The sequence below is a fragment of the Cricetulus griseus genome, chromosome 9, assembly GCF_003668045.3.
Source record: "Cricetulus griseus strain 17A/GY chromosome 9, alternate assembly CriGri-PICRH-1.0, whole genome shotgun sequence".
Classification (NCBI taxonomy): Eukaryota; Metazoa; Chordata; class Mammalia; order Rodentia; family Cricetidae; genus Cricetulus; species Cricetulus griseus.
The window spans coordinates 2737397-2760690 of NC_048602.1; the positions used below are offsets into that span (position 1 = coordinate 2737397).

A 23294-nucleotide genomic window follows, 5' to 3' on the forward strand; every position below is an offset into this window, starting at 1 on the left:
GGAGCTCTCCCAGGCACTCACACCAGGCTTTTCTTTTAATGACCTGTGTCTTATAGGGACAACCTTGTTCACCCGTGCAGGTGGCCTCTGCTCACAGTCCCTCTTTATTTAATTGCAGTTTAAATTACCTTGCAAACCAGTAGGTTCCCAAAAGGCTTTTTCATGTATCCTTGGTGTCTTCTCTACAGCCCTCCACACCTCTCATCCCCTCGTCCCTACTTAGACTTTAACTATGATATTCCCCCCTTTTCATATCCCATGTAAAATTACTAAAAGAAAAAGAGACCCCATGAAGTCAGGTTTGTTCTCCACATGTTTCTGTGTGTGTGGCGTGAGCCGACATCTTAAATCTTGAGCTAATCTCAAGTGATCATGAAATTATAGTTGACATTAAAATTTATTTAAATATTCATTAAAAATTAAAACACGATTCTTTCAATTTCTAGAAAAACCTAAAAACTGGGACCTTCCTGACTAGGGTCGGCAAACTCTTGTTGCATTTACTTCTGGTTTTCTGTTTGACACTTTTTCTCAACAACGTTATTAAGGTAAGTTAATAAGTGGGATTTAATCCATTTTGAAATGTATTTGTGGTATTGGAGATACGTTCATGGTATTTATGGCTTTGAACTTTTAATTAGAAATAGTTAAAGCATACTTGAGTCACTGAGTCGTGATTGACCTAGCAAGGGCCACACTTGGCTTCATTGGTTTTAATTATTCATTTCTCTTCCCTTTCACGACACGTCTGTATTACTTATTTTTCTGTTGCCGAGACAGAGCAACATGGCCAAAGCAATTCAGAGACGTTTATTTGGGCTCATGGTTCCAGAGGCTTAGAGTCCATGATGGTGGGCCAAGCAAGGAAACAGAGAGATCAAACTGGGAGTGGGGTGAGGCCTTAAACCCTCAAAGCCCACCCCAGTGACAACACACTTCCTCCAGCAAGGCCACACCTCCTGAGCCTCCTCAGACAGGGCCACCAGCTAAAGCACCAGGTGTTCAAATGCCTGAGACTCTGGGGGACATCTCATTCAAATCACTGTGGTATCTGTCTTAGTTAGGGTTACTATTGACACGAAACTCCAGGACCAAAGGCAAATTGGGGAGGAAAGGGTTTATTTGGCTTCTGCTTTTACATTGTAGTCCATCACTGAGGGAAGGCAGGACAGGAGCTCAAACAGGGCAGGAACCTGGAGGCAGGAACTGGAGCAGAGGCCATGGAGGGGAGCTGCTCACTGGCGTGCTCCTCAGGGCTTGCTCAGCCTGCTTTCCTATACACCAAGGACCACCACCCACAGGTTTGGGCCTTTCCCGAATCCATCATTAATTAAGAAAATGCCCCACAGGTTTGCCTATAGCCTGGTCTTATGGCAGCATTCTCTCAGTTGAGGCCTCCAGCACAGTGTGTCTGTCCCCTTGAACTCACCAGATTTAAAGCTCAACTTAAAAACTGTTTCCTATGAGCACCATGGTATTTTTTTTTTTTTTAATGATCACTTTCTATTTGTTTTGTTTGGGAGGTTTTTGAGACAGGGTGTTGAAGGCAGGGGTTGTAATGAGTTCACTAGACCCAAGATAAATGATAAATGGTGTTGTATTGGGGAACACTTACACACATAATAGTAAAGAGCTCTAGGACTTCCTGCTCCAGAAGGTGCGCCTCTGCCCTTCCGAGGCAATCTGAAATCCCAGCGCTCAATTGAGAGACCGCCCCACGCTTCCCTCCCACCCAGTTCCGTCCATACCCGAAGCCACGCCCAAAGGGTGTGGCCACTAAGAAAATACTCTGGCAAGGACAATAGGCTGCTGCAGCTGACCTTGAACTCCGGATCCCACTGCCTAAGCCACTCTTGTGCTGGGACTACCGGTGTGCTCTACCATGCGCCACAAGGTGGGGTTTATTGGGAATTTTTTTTTCAAACGATGTGAGTTCATTTTTACTAAGTTAAAATGAACAACCCCAGGCTGGGATGTCATTGCGGGCGTATATGAACTTGGCGCGTACAGGGCCCTGAGTTCTATTCTCACCACCAAAATCAATTTAAAAATAACTAGATAGTAGAACATAACTCATTTAGTAACCTGGTCACTGGGCAGAATAGGCCGGCCTACAGTTCACAGAGCTCCGCCTGACTGCCTGCCATTAAAAGTGAGCACATCATGCAGCTTTACTAAGATCTTGGTTTCAGTGCTCTGTGGCATGGCTTTGTTTACTGTTTGTCTGGTTGTTTCTGTTCTGTTTTGTTTTCCGAGGTCAGGCTTTCCCTCAGGGTATATGTCTTGGAACTTGGTTTTTTATTTTATTATTTTTATTTTATGTATATGGTTGTTTTGCCTGCATGTGTGTCTGATGCTCCAGGAGAAGTACCGGGCTCTCTGAACTAGAGTTACAGATGGCTGTGAGCCACCATGTGGGTGCTGGGAATCGAACTTGGGTCCTCTGGAAGGGCAAACAGTGCTCTTAACTGCTGCGCTGCCTTCCCAGTGCCCCACTTGTTCTTAAGCTAGAGCAAAGCTGCAGTCCACGCCTGTCCCCCCCCCCCACTCCTATTCTTGGAGGCTGGTCTAGCATGAGAGGCATCTGCGAACATCTTTCTTCTCCTCCAGAGGAGCCCGGCAGTCTCTGTTTTTTCTCCATGTTGACTGTCAAAAAGAAAAAGAAAATTAGTCATCAAACCGCAATGAACATGACACTTTCTTTTTCATTCTGCTTTGTTTTGGTTTTTCCAGACAGGGTTTCTCTGTGTCACTACAGCTTGTCCTGGAACTAACTCACTCTGTAGACCAGGCTGGCCTCGAACTCACGGAGAGCCGCCCTCCTCTGCCTCCCGGCTGCCACTGTTTTCTGAAACTCCATGTCATATCTAGAGTTTCCTAATTGAAGGACTTGAAATTATTCCGAAAAGGGGCTGCAGAGATGGCTTAGTTGGTGAGGTGCTTGTCACCTGAGCACAAAGACCAAGGTTCAGACCTTCGGGTGTGAAAGGCTGGGCGTGGCGGCACATGTCTGTAGTCCCAGGGCCTGGGAGGCAGACGGGCATAGCCCTGGAAGTCACTGGTCAGCCCGGTCTCAAATACGAAGACACCTCACATTAACATCAGCCTTTACAATGTGCATGCTCACACACACACACACACACACACACACACACACACACTCTCTCTCTCTCTCTCTCTCTCTCTCTCACACACACACACACACAACACTCACACACACCCCCACAAACATCCACATACTCACACACACATTCACACACAAACATCCACATACACATCCACATGCACACACTCACACACACACTCACACACACACTCTCATACATACACACTCACACACACTCTCACATGCACACACGCACACACAACAGTCACACACACTCACACACAAACATCCACATACACACAACACTCACACACAACACTCACACACAAACATACACACACACATGCACACACACACTCATACACACAACACTCACACACACTCACACACACACATGCACACACTCACACACAACACACACACACACGCGCGCACACACTCACACACATACACACACACACGCACACACACACTCACACACTCACACACTCACACACTCACACACAATCAGAAAATATGCCTCAAACATGAGTAGATTTTTCTTTTATGTTTTCCTAAATAATATAGTATAACGTCCACTATGTGCGGGGCCCTAAGTGTCCCATACCTCAAACTGTACTGCCCACTACCCCCTCCAAGAAAAAAAGAGTCCAGAAGAATGTTTGTAAACACTACATTGAACACTGGACGTCTGAAGGATTCCCTGAACCAATTTCTGCGATCATAGCAAGGATTGACTGTGCGCCCTCAAAGCTTATGTGTGCAAAGCTCATCCACTTCCTGCTTGCCAGACTCGGCGAACTGCTCTCTGATTTAACCAGTAGAGACCTTTGAGCCTGGACTTCTGTTTTTGACACTCCAAAGGATAAGAGTCTATTGATCGACCCTCGCTGAATGTTTCAGCAGAAACCTGCAACAGCAAATCGGAAACACACACACACACACACACACACACACACACACACACACACACACACACACAGAGTCTGGCACTCCTTGCTCATACGGGACCCACAGGAAGCGTTTCCCTTGCTCCGAACAGTTCTGTTTCTCACTCAGAGCCACATTTTTGCCTCATTGTTAATTAATATATTTTGTTTTCTAATCTCAGTTCTGACTTTATCTTATTTCCCCCCTGCCTCTCTTTATCTGGTACTGTTTTCCCCATTTTTGTCTTTAAGATTTTATTTTTGTTGTTTTTAGTGATGCATTTGTGAGGGGGGGAGGGGTGTGCCTATGAGCACAATGCCCACAAAGGCCAGAAGAGGGCGTCAGGTCCCCTGAAGTTGGGGTCACACACAGTTCTGATTGTTCTACCTGAGCCCCACTCACATCCTCTGCAAGAGCAGTACAGGCTCTTAACCTCTCCAGCTACCACTGTTTGTACTTCGTGGGTTTTTTGTAATCCATAAATAAAAAATAAAACTATATAAATTAAAATTACCATCACTAATGATGAACCCTGGAATTGGGCTTATCTACGCCTTAGGATCACTTCTGTCCAGAGTTATCTGAGAATGAATGACCCAGTCCTGTGTCATTCTGGTCTTCAGAACCAAAACCCGAAAGCCACGTGGGCTGTGTGCCTGCTTGAGATTCCAGATCATTTTGTTGATGGTTCTGATATAAAACCAAAAGTCACCGTTGTATCATCCACTTCACATGTCGAGTGCATGCAGATGTGAGGGGTCGCCCTGTAACGGGGAGGGTAGATGAGGAGGAGGTGAGGGTTTGGGGACTGACCACCGGCCGGCCTCGTGTGCACTGTTTTCATCACAGGCTGTCTGGGAGGCACTAATAGCTCACTTCCTTTTCTCTCTTCCTAATAGAAAATTCTTAACCTGAAGTCAGACGAACACATCTTTAAGTTTCTGAAGGCCAAATTTGGGTTTGGAGCGACCAGGTAGGACCAGCGGGAGACTCTGCCCGCTATTTCGTACGGAAGCCCTAAGCGTCAGCCCTGCCTGCAGTTCCCTTGGCTCACCTCACATCTTGTCCTGCCTTCCGTCCCCAGGGATTTCGATGCAAACCTCTACCTGTGTGAAGAAGCCTTCGGCCTCCTGCCCCTCAACACATTCCAGAGGCTCTCAGAGACACTGCTGTTTTACGCCTACGTGTTTGTCCTGTTTGTCACAGTGATCACAGCATCGGTTGTGGCCTTCCATAATCTCAGGTAGGACTTTGTTCCCATGGGAGCTGGGGGAGGGAGGGAGGGAGGGAGGGAGGGAGGGAAGGAGGGAAGGAGGGAAGGAGGGAAGGAAGGATGGATGAAAACCCAAACGGCAAACACAGAACAGAAAAGCACTGTGTTAATTAAACAACAGTAGTTTCTTAATGTGTCTTGACTTAGTGGTCAAAGGGTGATTTTTTTTTAAGGCTTATTTACTTTTATTTAATGTATGCATGTTATGCCTGTGTAACATGTTTGCAGTACACTCAGAGGCCTGAAGAGGGTGTTGGGTCCTCTGGAACTGGAATTACAGACTACTGTTAGCTGCCATGTAGGTGCTGGGAACCAAACCCAGATCCTCTGTAAGAGCAGTCAGTGCTATTAATCACCGAGCCATCTCTCCAGCCCTTGGATTCTATTTTTTTTTTTTGTTTAAAAATATATGTTTTTTAAAAATTGGAGCCAAAGAGATTGATCAGAAGTTAACAGCAGGAGTTCAATTCCCAGTGCTCACACGGTGGCTCACAGCAAGGACATCAGGCACGCACAACGTACACACACACACACACACACACACATGCATACAGACAAAAATGCCCATACACATAAAATCAAAACAAAAAGGAACAAAGAACCTAATTCCTGAAGCCGGACCTGGGGCACTCGGGAACTGAAACGGGAAATCTAAGGAGTTTAAATCCAGCCGGAGCTACTTGTGAGACCCTGTTCAAAAATTAACAAGTAAAGAAATAGATAAGTAAGAACACAGTTAAATGGTGTTTAGAGTTAGTGTTCATTCTCCTGGGTGTGTTAGTACCATCCACACTATCCGGTTGTGTGCCTGGAGCACCCTTTAGCCATGATAACATTCATCTAATGAGGCTTTGGTAGGTGAAATGGCCCTTGAGCCATTAACTGAATTCAAAGATACATAATTTTTTGTTGTTGATTTTTCCAGACAAGATTTCTCTGTGTGGTCCTGGCTGTCCTTGAACTCACCCTGTAGATCAGGCTGCCCCCGAACTCATTCTATAGACCAGGCCTCAAATTCGAATCACCCCCATATGAAGCATCTCCAGAGGATTTGTTGCTGTAATTCTTGAAATAGTTGAATCTGTTTAAATTTTTATCTAGAAGCTTCTGTGAAGTTGTAGTTGCTTAATTGCTGATGCGTTTATATCATGTGTGACATCAAGTCTCAAATTCCACACTGACGATGCTGATTCATTCCCACGTAGGGAAAATAGCAGGGTCTGCCTAAAGCAGAGTTACACATCCGGTTCACTGTGTGCTCCTTTGCTGTTTTCTCCAGCGATTCCGCAAATCCGCAGGCCGTGGGTCAGACAAGAAAGTGTGCCGTTGACCTGAAACCTGAAGCCGCTTACAACTTAATCCACACCCTTCTGTTTGGGGTCTTGGCGATGAGTACAATGAGGTAAGCTCCATCTCCATCTCAGCTGATTTCTTTGATTTCACTTGACGGCTTTTTAATTGAAACTGCCTGGCGGTGTGATTCGGAACCCGCAGCCACGGTTGCTGTGAGTGTGTCCTGTACATCAAACCCCGTGTATTCTCTTCCCTCCATGAAATGCCATTGCCAGGGTTTCTTTCTCTCAGCTTGCAAACATTCTCCAGTGGTTCACTTGCGTGACTCTCCCTGGGACGTGATGGGATGGATAAGCCACGCTCTGGCTGGTGGCTTCTGTGCGGATTGACCGGGCAGTCTCAGTGTGGGGCTTCCCTCCCACTTGCTCGAGCACCCACACCAGCAGGCACTGCTGACGGCCGTCTCTCTGCTCTTGCAGGATGAAATACCTATGGATCTCTCATATGTGTGTGTTCGCGTCATTTGGCCTGTGCAGCTCTGAGATCTGGGAATTGCTCCTGAGGCTGCTTCATCTCTGTAACCCAAAGAGGGTTAGTGCCGTCCGTCCTCTGTCCGTCCGGTTGGAAGTGAGCTGTAGGGTTTCAGTGTTTCAGTGGGTGCCAGGTGTCGAGTAGAGTGGATACAAACTCTGGATTGTTTTGTTTTGTGATGGGGTTTCCCTGTATAGCCCTAGGGTCCTGGAACTCACTCTGTGACCAGGCTGGCCTCAAACTCACAGCAATCCATCTGCCCTTGTCTCCTGAGTGCTGGGATTAAAGGCGTGTGCGCCGACACCGCCGGTCTCAAAATCTGGATCTTGAATTCATTCACTTCATCTTTTATAAGGATTGATTTTTAAAATGTGTTTATTATTTTGGTTTTATCGTTTATTATTTTATACATGTATGTAATGTATTCTAGCTCCTATCTCTACATTCCTTCAAACTCCCTCACACGCCTGGGAGTCCCCTCTGTCCTAATTTGCTTTCCGTTGCTGTCGTAAAACACCATGACCAAAAGCAGCTTGGGAAGGAAGGGCTCTGTATAGTATATATGTTCCAGGTCACAGCCCATCACCACGAGAAGTCAGAGCAGCAACTCAAGGCAGGAAAAAAGCAAGCCACGGAGGAGTGCCGCTTTCTGGCGTGCTCCCCATGGCGGGCTCAGCCTGCCCCCTTGAGCATCGCCCACAGTGGGCTGGGCCCTCTCACATCAATCTCGAGTCAAGAAAATGCCCCCCTGACTTGAGCACAGGCCTGTCTGATGAAGACATCTGCTCAGTTTAGGCTTCCTCTTCCCAGGCCACCATAGCTTATACCGAGGTGAGCAAAACCTAGCCAGCAGACTGTTACCTTCCTGTCCCTCATTAGATTTATGACTTTGGGTTTTTGTTTTATGGCATATTTAGTTTAACCAAGGCCGTCTGCATGACCAGGACTGGGGCTATGCAATGGAGTTTGGTCATCAATTTTTGTTGTTACTGTTGTTCAAGACAGGGTTTCTCTGTGTAACAGCCCTGGCTGTCCTCAAACTCAACTTGTAGACCAGGCTGGCCTGGAACTCCCAAAGATCCAGTTTCCTCTGCCTTCCAGGTGCTGGGATTAAAAGTGTGTGCCACCACTGCTTGGCCCTATCAAATATATATATATATATATATATATATATATATAATATATATATATATGGTTTTTTCGAGACAGGGATTCTCTGTGACTTTGGAGGCTGTCCTGGAACTAGCTCTTGTAGGCCAGGCTGGTCTTGAACTCAAAGAGATCCACTTTCCTCTGCCTTCCAGGTGCTGGGATTAAAAGTGTGTGCCACCACTGCCTGGCCCTGTCAATTATATTTTTAAGTCACTTGTGTCAGAAGTGATCACTATACACAGAACTTAGGAATGCAGTAAAAAGCACAAAATGTGAAATTAAAATTTTCCAATAGTTCCATTGTCCAGAGTTACCATTTTTATTATAAGGTATTTCCCTGAAGGTAATTTACCGGCGTCTACACAGTAGAGTTGACCAGCCCATAGCCATGAACCGCTCTGCCCTCTGCGCTCATTAGGTGGCAACAGCGAGCTCAGCTGTCATTCTGTTTGTTTGCTTTTGCTGTCTTTGGAAGGTGTGCTCGCACAAAGCCACAGAGGTCCAGAGAGGTATGGTCTAACAGAGTCTTTGTCTCACAGATCTGGGTCATGCGGTATTCGGTGCCCATACTCACGCTGCTGTACCTGTGCTGTAAGGTAAGGCTGGTCTCACCCACTCCGTTTGGCAGCAGAGGGAGGGGGACTTGTGGCATCCCCAAAGACCTCCTTTGAGTCTAGTTGAGTTGGCATTGATAGGAAAAGCAGTCTTCCAACTTGTAGTTTTTAGAGGTTAAGTGTTACAGTATAAAAGCCATTCAGAAAAGAAAAAAAAAAAAAACTTAGAAAAAACCGTTCCATTAGTTTCAACCCTCACTGAAAAGCAGATCTTGAAAATGTTTTCAGACCTAGTTTGAAACAAATAAGGCAGGAAAATTTGGTTTATGTAGAGTGGAAGGTCATAAGGTAGGACCAACTTAACCTGTACGTTTCATTAGATGTCTTCACGGGGACTGGACACATGGGATAAACCGTGAGTAGTGGTACCCGACAATAATCTCAACACTGAGATTCTGAGGTCGGAGGATCCAGCGTTCAAAGCCAGCCTGGGCTTCATAATGAGATCCAAACAAAAACAAGACAATGGAAAGAAAGGTTGACCCCTCTCCCCAACCCAAAGACATTTTAATGACACAGAGAAAACTGTCATATTCTCCTTTAACTGACTTAAAAGTGTTCCAAGACACCCCTCAGGGACACCTGTCATTGATCATTTGGCCATTGAGTGTGATTCATTTGTTATGTCTTTGAGATTTATAGGCCTTAGGCTATCACCTGAGAACATAACAGAGAATACGTAATTCTTGCCCTTTTTCTTTTCTTTCTTTTTTTTTTTTTTTTTTTTTTTTTTGGCGGAGGGGTGGGTGGTGCTTTTTCGAGACAGGCTTTCTCTGTGTAGCCGTGGCTGTCCTGTAATTCGCTTTGTAGACCAGGCTGGTCTTGAACTCACAGAGACCCGCCTGCCTCTGACTCCGGAGTGCTGGGATTAAAGGTGCATGCAGCGACCATCCAGCTCTCTTGCCCTTTCTTAGACCAGAACCAAACTCAAACAAAACAAACACATGTTTGCTATTTTCCTGTGCTGTTTTAAGTTAGAGCAGTGGACTAGAGGTTGCTATGGAGAGGCCCTGATTTGGCAGAATCGAAGAGAGAGTCTTCCCGCAGCTCAGCCTCCAGACGGGCCTGCTTCTGTTGTAACGTGAGGGTGTATAAACTGAAGGCTTTAGGCGTGGAGCCTGCAATTGATAGTCCATGCCCTGTCAGAACAGCTGCCATTAAAGGCAGAGCCCACCAGTCCCAGAAACTTATTCTTTCATGTAAATAAGTGAAACAAGGTAAATGTTCAGTAGCAACTTGGCAGCTTCACCTTTACATGGAATTAATGAGTGTTAAACCCCTGCAAGGTCAGCATTATTCTGTTGTTGCCACTACAGCTTTTGGAACAGGACGGTATGGGGCTAGGGACTGACTGACTGTGTGTGTGTGTGGGGGGGGGTATGTTTGTGTCTGAGTGTGTGAGTGTTGAATTTCCCACTACTTGTTGAAATTTTTTTTTAATATTTACTTTTCTTTTTTTTTAAGATTTTATTTATTATGTATACAACATTCTGCTTCCATGTCTATCTATCTGCACACCAGAAGAGGGCACCAGATCTCTTTACAGATGGTTGTGAGCCACCATGTGGTTGCTGGGAATTGAACTCAGGACCTCAGGAAGAGCAGTCGGTGCTCTTAACCTCTGAGCCATCTCTCCAGCCCACTTGTTGAAATTTGATGAATCTTTTTATGTTATTTAAGGATTTAGCGATAAGATTAAGGAAGGGTTCAGAGAATAAGTACAACATGTTCTAGAACTTTGGTTCTTTTTGTTGTTGTTGTTGTTGTTGTTGTTTTTCAAGACAGGGTTTCTCTGTGTAGCTTTGGAGCCTATCCTGGCACTCGCTCTGGAGACCAGGCTGGCCCCGAACTCACAGAGATCCGCCTGCCTCTGCCTCCCGAGTGCTGGGATTAAAGGCGTGCGCCACCAACGCCCGGCTGGTTCTTAAACATGGTCCCCAGGCAGGCAGAAGCATCAGCATCATTGATCTAGGAAATATAAGATGTGGGTTGCACTCTGTCAGACCTGCTAAGTCAGACGTTGACATGCAGCGGTGTGCTGACGAGAACGGCATCAGGTTTGCCAGGCCTGCTGCTGTGCCTCTCTGTACCCTAGGGCTTTCCCACAGACAGCCGTGTCTCAGGGTGCTGACCCTTGTCTCCAAGAACCCCTGCTGTAGGGGACCGGTGGAACTAGGAAAGCTGCCATCCCCAGCATCGGCCAGCAGTGGTCCTGGGGTGAGAGAATTGGGATTCTGATGAGTTTATCAAGACCAATGCTCAGGCCTTGGGCAGATAGCCTGATGACTCTACTCACACTGTACAAAATACTTTAGATACTTTATCTCAAATTTGCAAAGTAAAGCCAGGCTTGGTGGCACGTGACTTCAATCCCAGCATTGGGGAGACAGAGGCAGGGGAACTCTGTTCAGTTGCCAGCCTGGTCCAGACAGCCAGGGCTACCTAGTGAGTAAGGCTCTGATACTTTAAAAAGAATTGTAGCCGGCGTGCACACCTTTAATCCCAGCAGAGGCAGGTGGGTCTCTGTGAGTTCGAGGCCAGCCTGGTCTACAGAGCAAAGTTCCAGGACAGCCAGAACTACACAGAGAAACCTTGTCTCAAGAAGGAAAAAAAAGGTTGGTCGAGGGGAGGGGAGGATGGCTCAGAGGTTAAGAGCACTGACTGTTCTTCCAGAGGACCTGAGTTCAATTCCCAGCAGCCATATAGTGGCTCACAACCATCCGTTATGAGATCTGGTGCCCTGTTCTGGCCTGCAGGCAGAACATTGTATACATAATAAATAAATAAATAAATAAATAAATAAATCTTTTTAAAAAATTAAAAAAGAAGGAAAAAATGTAAAGTATAAAACCAGAGAGATCATGAACAACATAGACATTGGGAATTTTTCCCTGGCACTAAAACTGTTTTCCATCTATTAAGATTTTTGTGTCAGTGATGTCTTTATTTGAAGCCTGGCTTGAGTTTCACTGACAGTTATAATGTGGGTTGAGTTCTTTCCTAGGATAATTCCATTCAGAGAGAAAAGCATGTGGTAGGCTCCTCGGAGCCAGAGATTAAAAGCATTTACCCTGGTCTCCATTCGCTTATCGGATTGGTGAAATCCCAGCTAATCTATTTCATTCTGTTAAAGGTGACATTTAGTTTTTATTTGCAGGTTATTTAGGGAGCTTCCCTCAGGATGCACAAGGGTTTAACACCGAGTCCGAATCAGCAACTTTAGATTTAGAAAAATATCCAGTACCCATTGATTTAACACATTTACCAAAATAATTGGAGCATTTTATTAGATAAAATGTTGGTATTTAGTTGGTTGTCAAGTAACAGGGACAACATAATTAATCTCCAAAGTACTTAGTAGAGCAAGTTAGGAGTTTGAGGCTAGCCTGGGCTACATAGTAAGACCATCTCAAAACAACAAAATAAGAATTAACAGGGGAAATGTTGCTTAGTCCACCGTCAGTTGAGAATCATTAAGACTTAATTGATTAATGAACTAGAACTTACATTAGGTAAGTGATGGGTAGGAATGTTCTTTTTATATCATGCCTTCGTGCCCTTAAATGACTTGAGTTGACCAGTGGCATAAATAATGAAGTCAAGTACATGAGATTCTCGTGGAGAGTCTGATTGCCAGCATTTCTATTAACATATATCAAACCATTTGCCCAGAACCCTAGCAGCAGAACAGTGTTGTGGCCCTGTGATGGCCGGGGGACTGAGTTCAGAAGCAGGTTCTGAGACACACACAGCTCCGATACTTCTGAGCCTGCTTGTCAGCCACTTCCCCAAGCCACAGTGATGGTGATGTCCTCTGCCTGCCATCCGTCCTGTGGGTTACCATGAGGACAGGATGTTTTCTGTATTGGAAGCTTTGGGGGTGGGGGTGGGGGTGTCTATGTGTTTGTCAGTGCCCCAGATGCACACAACACCCACAGAGGCCAGAAGAGGGCAGCGGATCCTCTGGAACTGGAGTTACAGGTTGGTGTCTGCTGTGAGCTACCTTGTGGGTGCAGGTTCCCCCTGCAGGAGCCGGAAATGCTCTCAGTCACTGAGCCCTCTCTCCAGGCCCAACAGTAGTCTTTTTTTTAAAAGCCACATAAAAGTCCACATGTAAAAGCTAACAGCGACTGACCCCGCTTAGCTTCAGCTGGGATGAATCTGGAATTTTCAGAGGTAAATTGGTTCTGGGGTTCGGTTGCTGTTTGTGTTTGGCTCTGAGTGCAAGATACACAGTTTCTCTTTCTCTGCTATTTCCTCTCTGTGACTGGTACAGGGCTCATTTTGTTTTTAATTTCAGTCCTGGCCAGGGATGATGGATGAACTCTCGGAATTGAAAGAATTCTATGACCCAGACACGGTGGAGCTGATGGACTGGATTAGGTAAGAGGAACTGTTCCAGTTTAAAACTTTGAATGCCTTTCTGAAGTCAACTGTACTTCTCAATTGTTTGGGGGACAGAGTTTATTTTCTATTTGTGAAGAAACAGCCTCCTTTTTTAAAATCAAACTTTAATACTCTAAATTTGGAGGAAACTTCCTACCAGGGTGTGGTGTCACACACCTGTGACCCCAGCACTGAGACAAAGGCACAGCCATGAGTTGGAGGCCAGCCCAGGCCACATAGTGAGACCCCGTCTGTAGACAACAGAAGGGTTCTCTGCAGCTGCATTCCCTGAAGGAAAGGAGCAGGATCGGAATGTAAACCTCGGCACCGGCAGACGGGAGACTGGGGTTTTATTTCCCCATGAGCTTAGCAGTTGAGAGCAGGCACTGTTCTTGTAGACGACCCAAGCTCAGAGCCAGCACCCGCACCTGGTAGCTCACAGCCACCTGGGAGTCTAGCTTCAGGGCCTCTGACTCCACCCCGGCTACACAGATACATAGATGCTGTTTCGTATTGAAAATCTCTATGGGCTGGAGGGACGGCTCAGCGGTTAAGAGCACTTGTTGCTTTTCCAGAGGACTTGGATGTAATTCCCAGTACAAACAGGGGGGCTCTCAACCAACCATCGAGGGCACCAGTCACATATGCAGGCAAAACACCTTAACACGTAAAAATATAATTAAAACAATTCTAAAAAGGGAAATAGATGTACATACACACGGGGACACACACACACACACACACACACAAACACACACACACACGTATGTTACGGGGCCTCTGACTCCACCCTCTAGTCTCCCCAAGCAGTTCTTTCACAGGTGTGCCCCACACAGATGTACACACATGTTTGAAAACAAACATAACACCTTTCACAAAATTTTATTTAACATGTTACAACTTAGTTTCTGCTTTTGTTGATCGTATCTTTATCATCTGGTGGGAACCCTCTTCAGCTTTGCTGTTAACACTGACACACACCTGAAGGTGTCCTTTCCGTGGAAGTTTTAAATTATAGCTCACTGCAGACTTCATGGGACTCATTGCACTGCCTAAGTTCTTAGATTAGAGAAAAGTTTATTTCATTTTACTTAAAACATTTTCCTTAGCAGGGCATAGTGGCGCAGGCCTTTAATCCCAGCACTGGGGAGGCAGAGGCAGGCGGATCGCATGAGTTTGAGGCCAGCCTGGTCTCCATAGAGGGTTCCAGGACAGCCAGGGCTACACAGAGAGATCATGTTTCAAAATTTTAAAAACTAATTAATTAATTAAAAACTAAGACACTTTCCTTCCCCCGCCCTGCTTCCCCCAGAGACAGGGTTTCTCTGTGTAGCCCTGACTGTCCTGGCACTCACTCTGTAGACCAGGCTGGTCTCCAATTCACAGAGATCCGCCTGCCTCTGCCTCCTGAGTACTAGGGTTAAAGGTGTGCGCCACCACCACCCAGAAAACATTTCCCTTTTTAGAATTGTTTTAGTTATATATTTTTATGTGTTAAGGTGTTTTGCCTCATATGTGACTGGTGCCCTCAATGGTTGAGAGAGCCACCCTGTTTGTACTGGGAATTACACCCAAGTCCTCTGGAAAAGCAACAAGTGCTCTTAACGGCTGAGCCGTCCCTCCGGCCCATAGAGATTTTCAATATGAAACAGCATCAGAACGAATGATATTGCTCCCTTTTCCTTTTCTCTCTCTCTCTTTTTTTTTCTTTTTCCTCTTTTTGTCTGAACTTGGTTGCTTTGCCTCAACCTCCAGCCTCAGAATGAAGCTAGTGTGCTAACAGGTTCTGTTCAGGAACCCTGACTCTCACTAGCAGAGACAAACTTCTGTACCTAAGCGATGTGCCCATACTCTGTAGAGTGAGCTCTCCTGCTTTAAGAGCGGGAGTCACCTGTCCGTACACAGGTGAGTCTTGAAGGCCTGTCCACTGTCTCCAGTGGCAGCCTCGTGGGTACCTGCCATGACTAGTGCTTACTGGCCAGTACCGGTTAGTACTGAGTCAAGTTAAGAGATGATGACTGCTTGCTGCTTAGGCCTCTGGAGCACCATGCATGGCTTCTGTAGAGACTCAAGTCTAAATACCTATGCGGCTTTGGTCTCGGTGTCAGACTGCATTTGACTGGACAAGAGTGTAGTTTTTGATTCGTTTCTGGATGCAGGGGAGCACAGCACTTCGACCTATTTATTAACCTTAAGTCATGACGGGTAATATAGAAGTAAAACAATTCTTTTGTTATTGTAAATAGGAAAAGATTATTTATATATATAAAAGAAAAGCTACTTATTTTTGTACTAACTAATCAATGTGTATCTGAAAGCAAGGCTGGTCCTCTCTGCATTTTTTTTTTTTTAATGTATTGCATGTGCATTGATGTGGGGGTGTCAGATCCCCTGGAACTGGAGTTGCAGACAGTTGTGAGCTGCCGTGTGGTTGCTGGGGATTGAACCCGGGTTCTCTGGAAGAGCAGCCAGTGCTCCTAACCACTGAGCCCTATCTCCAGCCCCTCTGTATTTTTTTAAGGATTTATTTTATCTTTGTTACGAGCATGTGGGGATGTGGGCTGGTGTAGAGATGCCTCGGAATCTATAGAAGGGTGTTGGGACCCCAGAGCTGAAGTTGTAGGACACTGTGAGCCACGTCTCCAGCGCTGGTCCTCTGTGTTTCTAACACGACCTTGTTGAAGGTGGCGCCAGGGGCTGCATCTCGTAGGTGGTGGCTGTCCTCTCCCTGGGCCGTCCTTCCCATCTCTGCCTGTGTTCCTTGGCCAATTATAGTCCAGACGATTGCAGGGGAGCCCAGGCTTCTCTGACTTATCTCTGACTCCATAGCTACTATTTTCAAGTTTTCCCCTCAAAAATGTATCTAAAGCAGTGTTTCTGATACTGTGAAAGTATGGTTGAGGCGATATTCCGGTATAAAGAAGGTAGCATGGGCTGTTGCTCCTCCCTGCTGGGGCGGCCTTGGCATCGTTGAGCCGCCTTTAGCTGGTGGCATCTTTGCCTATCTCTGACTTGTTCTCCTTTCCTCACTGTCAGCAACTGAAAAATTCATGTTGTTCTAAAAAATATTAGTGACATTGTCATCTAATCTTGCCTGTTGTCTCTGAAAATTTCTCAAATTGAAATGATCTTTTTTTTTTTTTTTGGAAAAAAAATAGCTGCTTGGCATGTTTGTAAATTACACTTAAGTGATGATGAATGTATGCCAAAGTAGGGTCTATTTAGACACAAAATATGTTTATTTAAATCAACATTCCAATCAGCTGTGGTCGGCAGGCTTCGATTCTCCCTGTAAGGGAGTACATTTAATATTCTTATTTTCTTAGTGCTACAGGTTGAACCTAGGGTTTCATGCGTGCTAAGCAAGCATCATTCTATGACTGACTGCCATCCGCAGACCTCTTTTTACTTTTTCTTTTGAGGTGGGATCTCCCAAAGTTGCCCAGGCTGGCCTTGAACTCACTCTGTAGCCCAAGCTAGACCTTGACCTTTGAGCCTCCTGCCTCAACCTCCCCAGTAGCCAGACCTAGCATGGCCACCTGCAGCTCACCACTCCAGCTTCTCCGTCCCTGGATGCTGTCCTTTGTGGATGCAGTTGGTTTCTGTTAGAGCGAGAGGAGACACTCAGGTTCAAGATGGCTAGCCCTGTGATGACAGGCCAGCGATCCAGAGACACAGCCAGTGGCCTTCCGCGATAGTGTAAGAAGACTCTATCAGAGTCAGCCTGTCACCACACCCACACCCCCACTCCCAGCCCCCAGGCTCCACTCTGTGGGAGCCACACACACCTGCTCCAGGCTTCACTGCTGAACTCCAGGGCTGTGAAGGTCTGGGCTTCCTGCAGGTTGACTGCTGAGGACACATAGAAAGATGACATCACCTTGGGGGGGGGTTAGTGATTGTCCGGTCTCTTTTGGTTTGTTTGTTTGTTTGTTTGTTTGTTTTGGTTTCTCTGTGTAGCTTTGGAGCCTATCCTAGAATTCACTCTGTAGACCAGGCTGGCCTCGAACTCACAGAGATCCCCCTGCCTCTGCCTCCCGAGTGCTGGGATTAAAGGCGTGGGCCACCATGCCTGGTGGTTCCCCAAGCTCTCACTTCACTCAGCCTCACAGTCTGTAGACCTTCACAAGTGTAGTCGGAAGGTGTTTGGAATTTAGTTTCCTAATGAAACAGACATGTAAATTTATAAACCGGGAGCACCCAGGCTGTAACCATAGCACTTCCCAGTACTCCTCGTACTTGGAGGTGGAGCCAGGAATGTTGAATGTTCAAGACCACCCTTAGCAACACAGTGAGTTGACAGCTTGGGATATATGAGACCTTGTCTCAGAGACAGACAGAGAGAGAGAGAGAGAGAGAGAGAGAGAGAGAGAGAGAGAGAGAGAGAGAATTGCCTTTTATTTCTTTCCCTCCCCCCTTCCTGCCTTTCCCCAGATGGGGCCTTGCTCTGTAGCCCTAGCCTTGTGCCACAACTCTCAGCAGATTTTAATTAACTACATTTTATAAAGGCATGTTAGCCTGCAGGGACCTTTTGTGGAGATCAGGTCCCTGGGTGTGTAGCCCCAGCGGCCTCCCAGTACCTTACCTCCTAGAAGCTGCTCAGAGCGTCCTCTTCTCTGACACCAGGCACAGGGATTAGATCCCTGTACTCTTCTGCCTTCTTGTGTCTTTCAGCAAAAGCCAGGTGGTGCCTCTGTAGGCTTTAGGTGTGACCAGGAGATACCTCTACATGCTTTCAGTGTGACCAGGTGATGCCTTTACATGCTTTCAGTGTGACCAGATGGTGCCTCTACAGGCTTTAGGTATTACTAAAAAGCATGTTTACTCCAGCAAGGATGACTCTGACAGCTGCCTGGCTGGGTCATGCCTTGTGGTGGTCTATGCTGGAATGCAACATTTTTGTTGCCTAGAAATTTTCTTGTGTAGGTGGGGTTATTTTGAAAGATGGCACTTTAATGACTTGCCTTTAGAAGATTGTCACTAGACGTAGTCTCTCTGCAATCAAGAAGCTTTCCATATGTAGCATGTTCTCAGCACAACTGAAAAGCACACGCTGACTTGCTTTTGCTTTTAATCAGAGTAGAAAGAGTTGTTTTAAAGATGGTGCCTTCTAAGTTCAGACTTGAAGTGCTGGTGAGCCTCTTATTGATTAAATGTGTGTGTGCTTACCCACCTGTTTTTACAGGTGTGTGTTTTTACCCACATGCATGTGCACCATGCGTGTGCAGTGCCCTCCGAGTCCTGAAAGGGATGTCAGCTCCCCAGAACTGTAGCTACGGACGTGTGTATTCCTATGTGGGTGTTGGGAATCAAACCAGGGTCCTGGAAAAGCAGCCAGGGCTCTTAACCACTCCAGCACCCCACCCCACCCCCAAACCATTTCTCTTATCCACATAATCCTATAAATTATTTGAAGTGTTCCGTTAGCCCATTAGTTTAGGGGTCATTGTTGAAGCTTGGCACTTCAAGACGAAATGAAATTGGGGCCACCTGTGTCTCCCGCTCTGCCAGACATGGAAGCAGGCTCCTTTTCCCGTGTAGTCTAAGTGGATATGTTATGTAGACTGACCGCAGTGGGAAGGCTGATACCCTGGGGGATCCAGGGGGAGTGAAGACTGGCCTGGGGAAATAATGGCTCAGCCTTTCATTCGTGTCAATCCCCTTAGCAACTGTGGTACAGTCTAAAGTTCATAGTATATCTGAAACTGAGACTCTAAATGGAGGTCGGAAGAACGACAAGGCCCAGGGCAAGAGTTAAGTGAGCCTTAATAGGAGTAAGCTGAATCCCCCAAGTTCCTGTCCTGAGGCGTTCTCTGCCTCGCCAAGCCTTTATTTAACCCCCACCCCACCCCCCATGCCTTCACAACCCTCCGGTTCCTCTTACCACGTGGGACTCCTGTCAAACTTCCCTGTAAATTGCAGATCTGGGGACAGAGCAAGCGGCTCTCTGGTCTGCTAAGAATGCTGACAGCCCCGTCAGGCCCGCCAAGCTCACGCTGAAGTTTCAGACTTCAGTGAGGGCGAGGGCGGTGCGGGGATGTGTCTGTCATTCCTTCCCCGCTCATTGTAATTCCATCCCCTCGCCCGCCCGAGGAGCCTTATTGGAACGCAGCAGTAGATGCATGTCATGCTTAGAAAGAAACCTCGAATTTCCTAAACGGAATTTATCTGTAAGTGTCATCACTCGAAGCATGGCGTGTCTTGCCCCCAGACATCCACAGGCCTCTGTTGGCCTGCGTTCAGGCTGTATTCTTAGTGCTAAGTTGGAATAAAGATAGGAATCTGAGGGGGCGGCCGCAGAGCAGGGTGCGGGCCTTGCTTCCCGAAGACGGCAGCCGCCAGCTCTGGCTTTCTTTTTAAATTTCAAATAGTCTTCAGGATTACCTCCATGTCATCTGGGTCTTAGCACAGATCAGCAGCCCCCTGCTTATTTTCTTCTCAGTCTTTTATTCTGTTCTGTTTTTGAGACAGGGTCTTTCTATGCAGTCAGTGCCTGGCTGGCCTGGAACTCCCAGAGAGCCACCTGCCTCTACCTGTCTGAGAGTGCTGGGGTTAAGGGTGTGTAGATAGCCATGCCAGCAACCTCTTCTTTCTTTCTTCCTTTCCCTCTTTCTTTCTTTCTTTCTTTCTTTCTTTCTTTCTTTCTTTCTTTCTTCTTTCCCTGTTTCTTTCTTTCTCCCCCCCCCCTTTCTCCCTTTTTAGTTTTTTGAGACAAGGTTTCTCTGTGTAGCCCTAGCTGCCCTGGAACACACTCTGTAGACCAGGCTGGCCTCGAACTCACAGAGACCCCCAACTGCCTCTGCCTAAAGACATGAGCCGCTACTGCCCAGCTCAGCCCTCCTGTTTCTTAACTCAAAGATAAACATGTCTTGGGATGTTCCTAGTGAAAACACCCTCCTTTCGGGCAGAGCCTGGAGGAGCCCTCCCTAACAGCTCCCAGCTTTCCCTAGAAGGACGGGAGGAGAGTCAGTTACAGGCTCTTATTTTGCCAGACACATCTGTCATCACGTCACCCAAGAAGCTGAAACAAGAGGATGGTGATTTAGAGGCTAGCCTGGGCTACGTGGCAAGACTCAGTGTCAAAATTCAAAAGAAGAAAAAAGACCCTTTCTTTCCTGGGCTGAGGAAGGGAGGGACCTTCCACGTGACGTCTTTCCCATGTTCTCTCTCATGGCTCCTCACAGCCCACAAGGAAACAGAGTCAGAGCTTGGTAGTCGTTGGAAAGCAAGTTCTTGGGACCGTCTTAGGGTACCCTATATTACATTAGAAAATCAGTTTATGGGATAGTCTTGGGGTACCCCACACTATTTTAGCTTTGGCTTTGTATATTGTTTTTTTGTTTGTTTGTTTTTTGTTTTTTTGTTTTTGTTTTTGTTCTTTATCAGGGTTAAGGAAGAAGAATGCTCCTATGTCAGATAATGTACATCCTCTTAGAGGTGTCTTCCCAACGCTACCTCTATGGTTGCAGGGCTTTCTGCTTCAAATGTCATCCACAGTACTACTGCATTCTGTGTTTCATTTTTCTCTTCTAAACCCACAGAATTGAGTCACGACTTCTCATTACTTTATTATTTCTTTTGCTTTTTTGTGTATGAGTTTCTGCTTGTCTATGAGTGTATATGTGTCTGTATATACATATACACATATGTATGTATATATACATACACACTCACACACACACACACACACACACACACACACGCATCAGATGCATTCATGGCTTGAGGAAGCCAGAAAAGGGAATATGAAAAGGGAATCCTGTCCCCTGGAATGGGAGTTGCAGTCAGTTGTGAAACACTGAGCAGGCGCTGGGAACTGAACCTCCGTCCCCTGCAAGAGCAGTCAGTGTCCTTAACGAGTGAGCCGTCTCTGCAGACACTTCTCATGTCTTACCGAACTCTCAACGGCCCTTTAATTGAGGTCAAAGAGCTGCTGCAGCCCCTGAGATCTTGTGTTGGCCCTCGCCTCTCTGGGCAGTGGTGGGAGGGTCCCTGCAGACTGCGGGCTCAGGAGCTACCTTCCTGCCTCCTTCAGGACTGTCTTAGCAGTCCATCCATCATCATAAAAGCCCGTCCTTCAAAGTGGAGAGTGAGACGCTCCCCAGCCCTTGCACTAGGGAACAGAAAACACATAGGAAGTGGGCAGAAGGTGAGGCCGTAAGATCCCAAGCCCCAGGCAAGCCTGAGCTACATATCATTCGACTGTGTCAGAATAAGCTGGTTAGAGTCGTTCATGTAAACCCCACACACACACACTCTCTCTCTCTCTTCATACTCCCTCTCAGAGCTGGGGAGATGTCTCCTTGGAAGTTTCAGTGTTGGGGTTGATTCATACTCTGAAACCTTGTAGCTCTAACACGCCAAGAAAGGCCGTGTTCGCTGGGAGCATGCAGTTGCTGGCTGGAGTGAAGCTGTGCACGGGACGGACCCTGACCAACCACCCACACTATGAGGACAAAAGCCTGAGAGAGAGGACCCAAGCGGTGAGGCCCGTCTTTGCACGTGCTCGCTTTTCCCTCCCTGTCCTGCAGGCCACGGAGGGCAGAGGGCGGGTCTCCCTGTGCCATGATGAGGGGCTGCATGCTACAGGCCTCCAGCCTGTAGCTTAGGAAGCAGCCAGAGCATAAGGGCGTGGGGCTGGCGTCTCCTGACTCTGCCTTTTAGGGTGGGTACAGCACGTACTCCCCTTAGGCAGGGAAAGGGCTGAGAGCATAAACACCCGGGAATGTGTGGGAGGCAGCATTTAGGCGGAAGCCCTTGGAGCTTGTGACTTTGGAAGGAACGGAATAGAAGCGGAGACATGCTGGTTATGTCTCATAAACCAGCTGTGGGCCATTTCTGGTGTGTGCATTCGTGTGTGTGTGTGTGTGTGTGTGTGTGTGTGTGTGTGTGTGTGTGTGTGTGTGCTGTTGCTGTTTGCTTAAATAGGTAATACAGTCACATAGTTAAAACTTCAGAGCATACAGAAGGGATTGGCCCAAAACATGTTCACCCCATCCCTGTGTCCTAGCTACCCACTGCCTTCCCAGAAGTCAGATAGCATGTGTGTATGTTTGTGTGTGTCTGTTTGTGGGTATGTGCCCTTGAGTGCAGGGCCCACAGAGGCCAGGAGAGGTCATCAGACCCCACTGAAGCCTGCCTGCGGTGAGTTGGTTATGAGCCTCCTGACGTGGATTCCGGCAGCTGAACTCGCGTCCTCTTCATGAACAGTACCTGCTCTTAACCACTGAGCCGTCTCTCCAGCCCTTGCTTCATAATGTTATCAGATTGCTAAAAAGGTTTTCATCTGGCTGAAGCATTAGCAGATTGACCCCATGTGCTAGAAGGACGGAAGGTTCCATTGGGAGTTAGCCAGCCCCACTTAGCCTGCAGAGATGCAGAAAGATAGCTGTGTGCCACCCTCCCGAGAGGTACCAACTGTAAAGCCCTAAAAACCGATGTCCACGGACGCCAGGGCTCCCCTTCTGTCAGGACTCAGATATTCAGTATACTCAGCCGAGGCCTCCTGCCCACCTAAGCGGCCATAGGAGCAAATCACCACCTTACCTGTCCCTGTGGGTACCTCACTGGGCATCAAGCCCCCCCTCACACACAGCCACGTGTCAGGACTCAGGGCCACACCCTTCACAGCCCTGTGCCATGCCCCAAACTGCCTTCTCCCAGAAGCGTTTGCTCAGGGTGCGTGGTGGTGGACTTGAAGAGGGCAGGGCACCCCCAGGGAGAAGCTGCTGCTGCAGATTCCCTGGGTCTTGGGCCAGCAGGACACAATGTAACCACCACAAAGCAGCAGCAAGGCCTGCTCCAGCCAAGGTCAGCAGCCCAAATAGTACCACCAGTCTGCTTGTATTGTTGACTCAGTCGTGCTTAGTAATTCTTAGAATTATCATCTGATAGATATATTCAAAACCTGAAATGATTCGCTCTGAATCCAGGGTGAGTTCTGGATGCATTCGGTGTGACCCCCGTTCCCTCTTCCTATTAAATAATTACAATATCCATTTGGAAATCC

The 23294-nt window shown here is 47.0% G+C and overlaps 1 protein-coding gene across 3 annotated transcripts in view; it reads left to right on the forward strand.

Annotated features, from left to right (window-relative positions):
* Positions 1-23294, forward strand: part of Dpy19l3 (dpy-19 like C-mannosyltransferase 3) — a 72031-nt gene that overhangs the window by 42977 nt on the left and 5760 nt on the right. For all 3 annotated transcript variants that reach the window (XM_027430297.2, XM_035449288.1, XM_027430298.2), the window contains 8 exons: positions 447-548; positions 4936-5009; positions 5121-5279; positions 6589-6711; positions 7082-7193; positions 8825-8881; positions 13200-13282; positions 21636-21768. In XM_027430297.2, coding sequence (XP_027286098.1) covers positions 447-548; positions 4936-5009; positions 5121-5279; positions 6589-6711; positions 7082-7193; positions 8825-8881; positions 13200-13282; positions 21636-21768 — 843 coding nt within the window. The remainder of the gene's footprint in view (positions 1-446; positions 549-4935; positions 5010-5120; positions 5280-6588; positions 6712-7081; positions 7194-8824; positions 8882-13199; positions 13283-21635; positions 21769-23294) is intronic.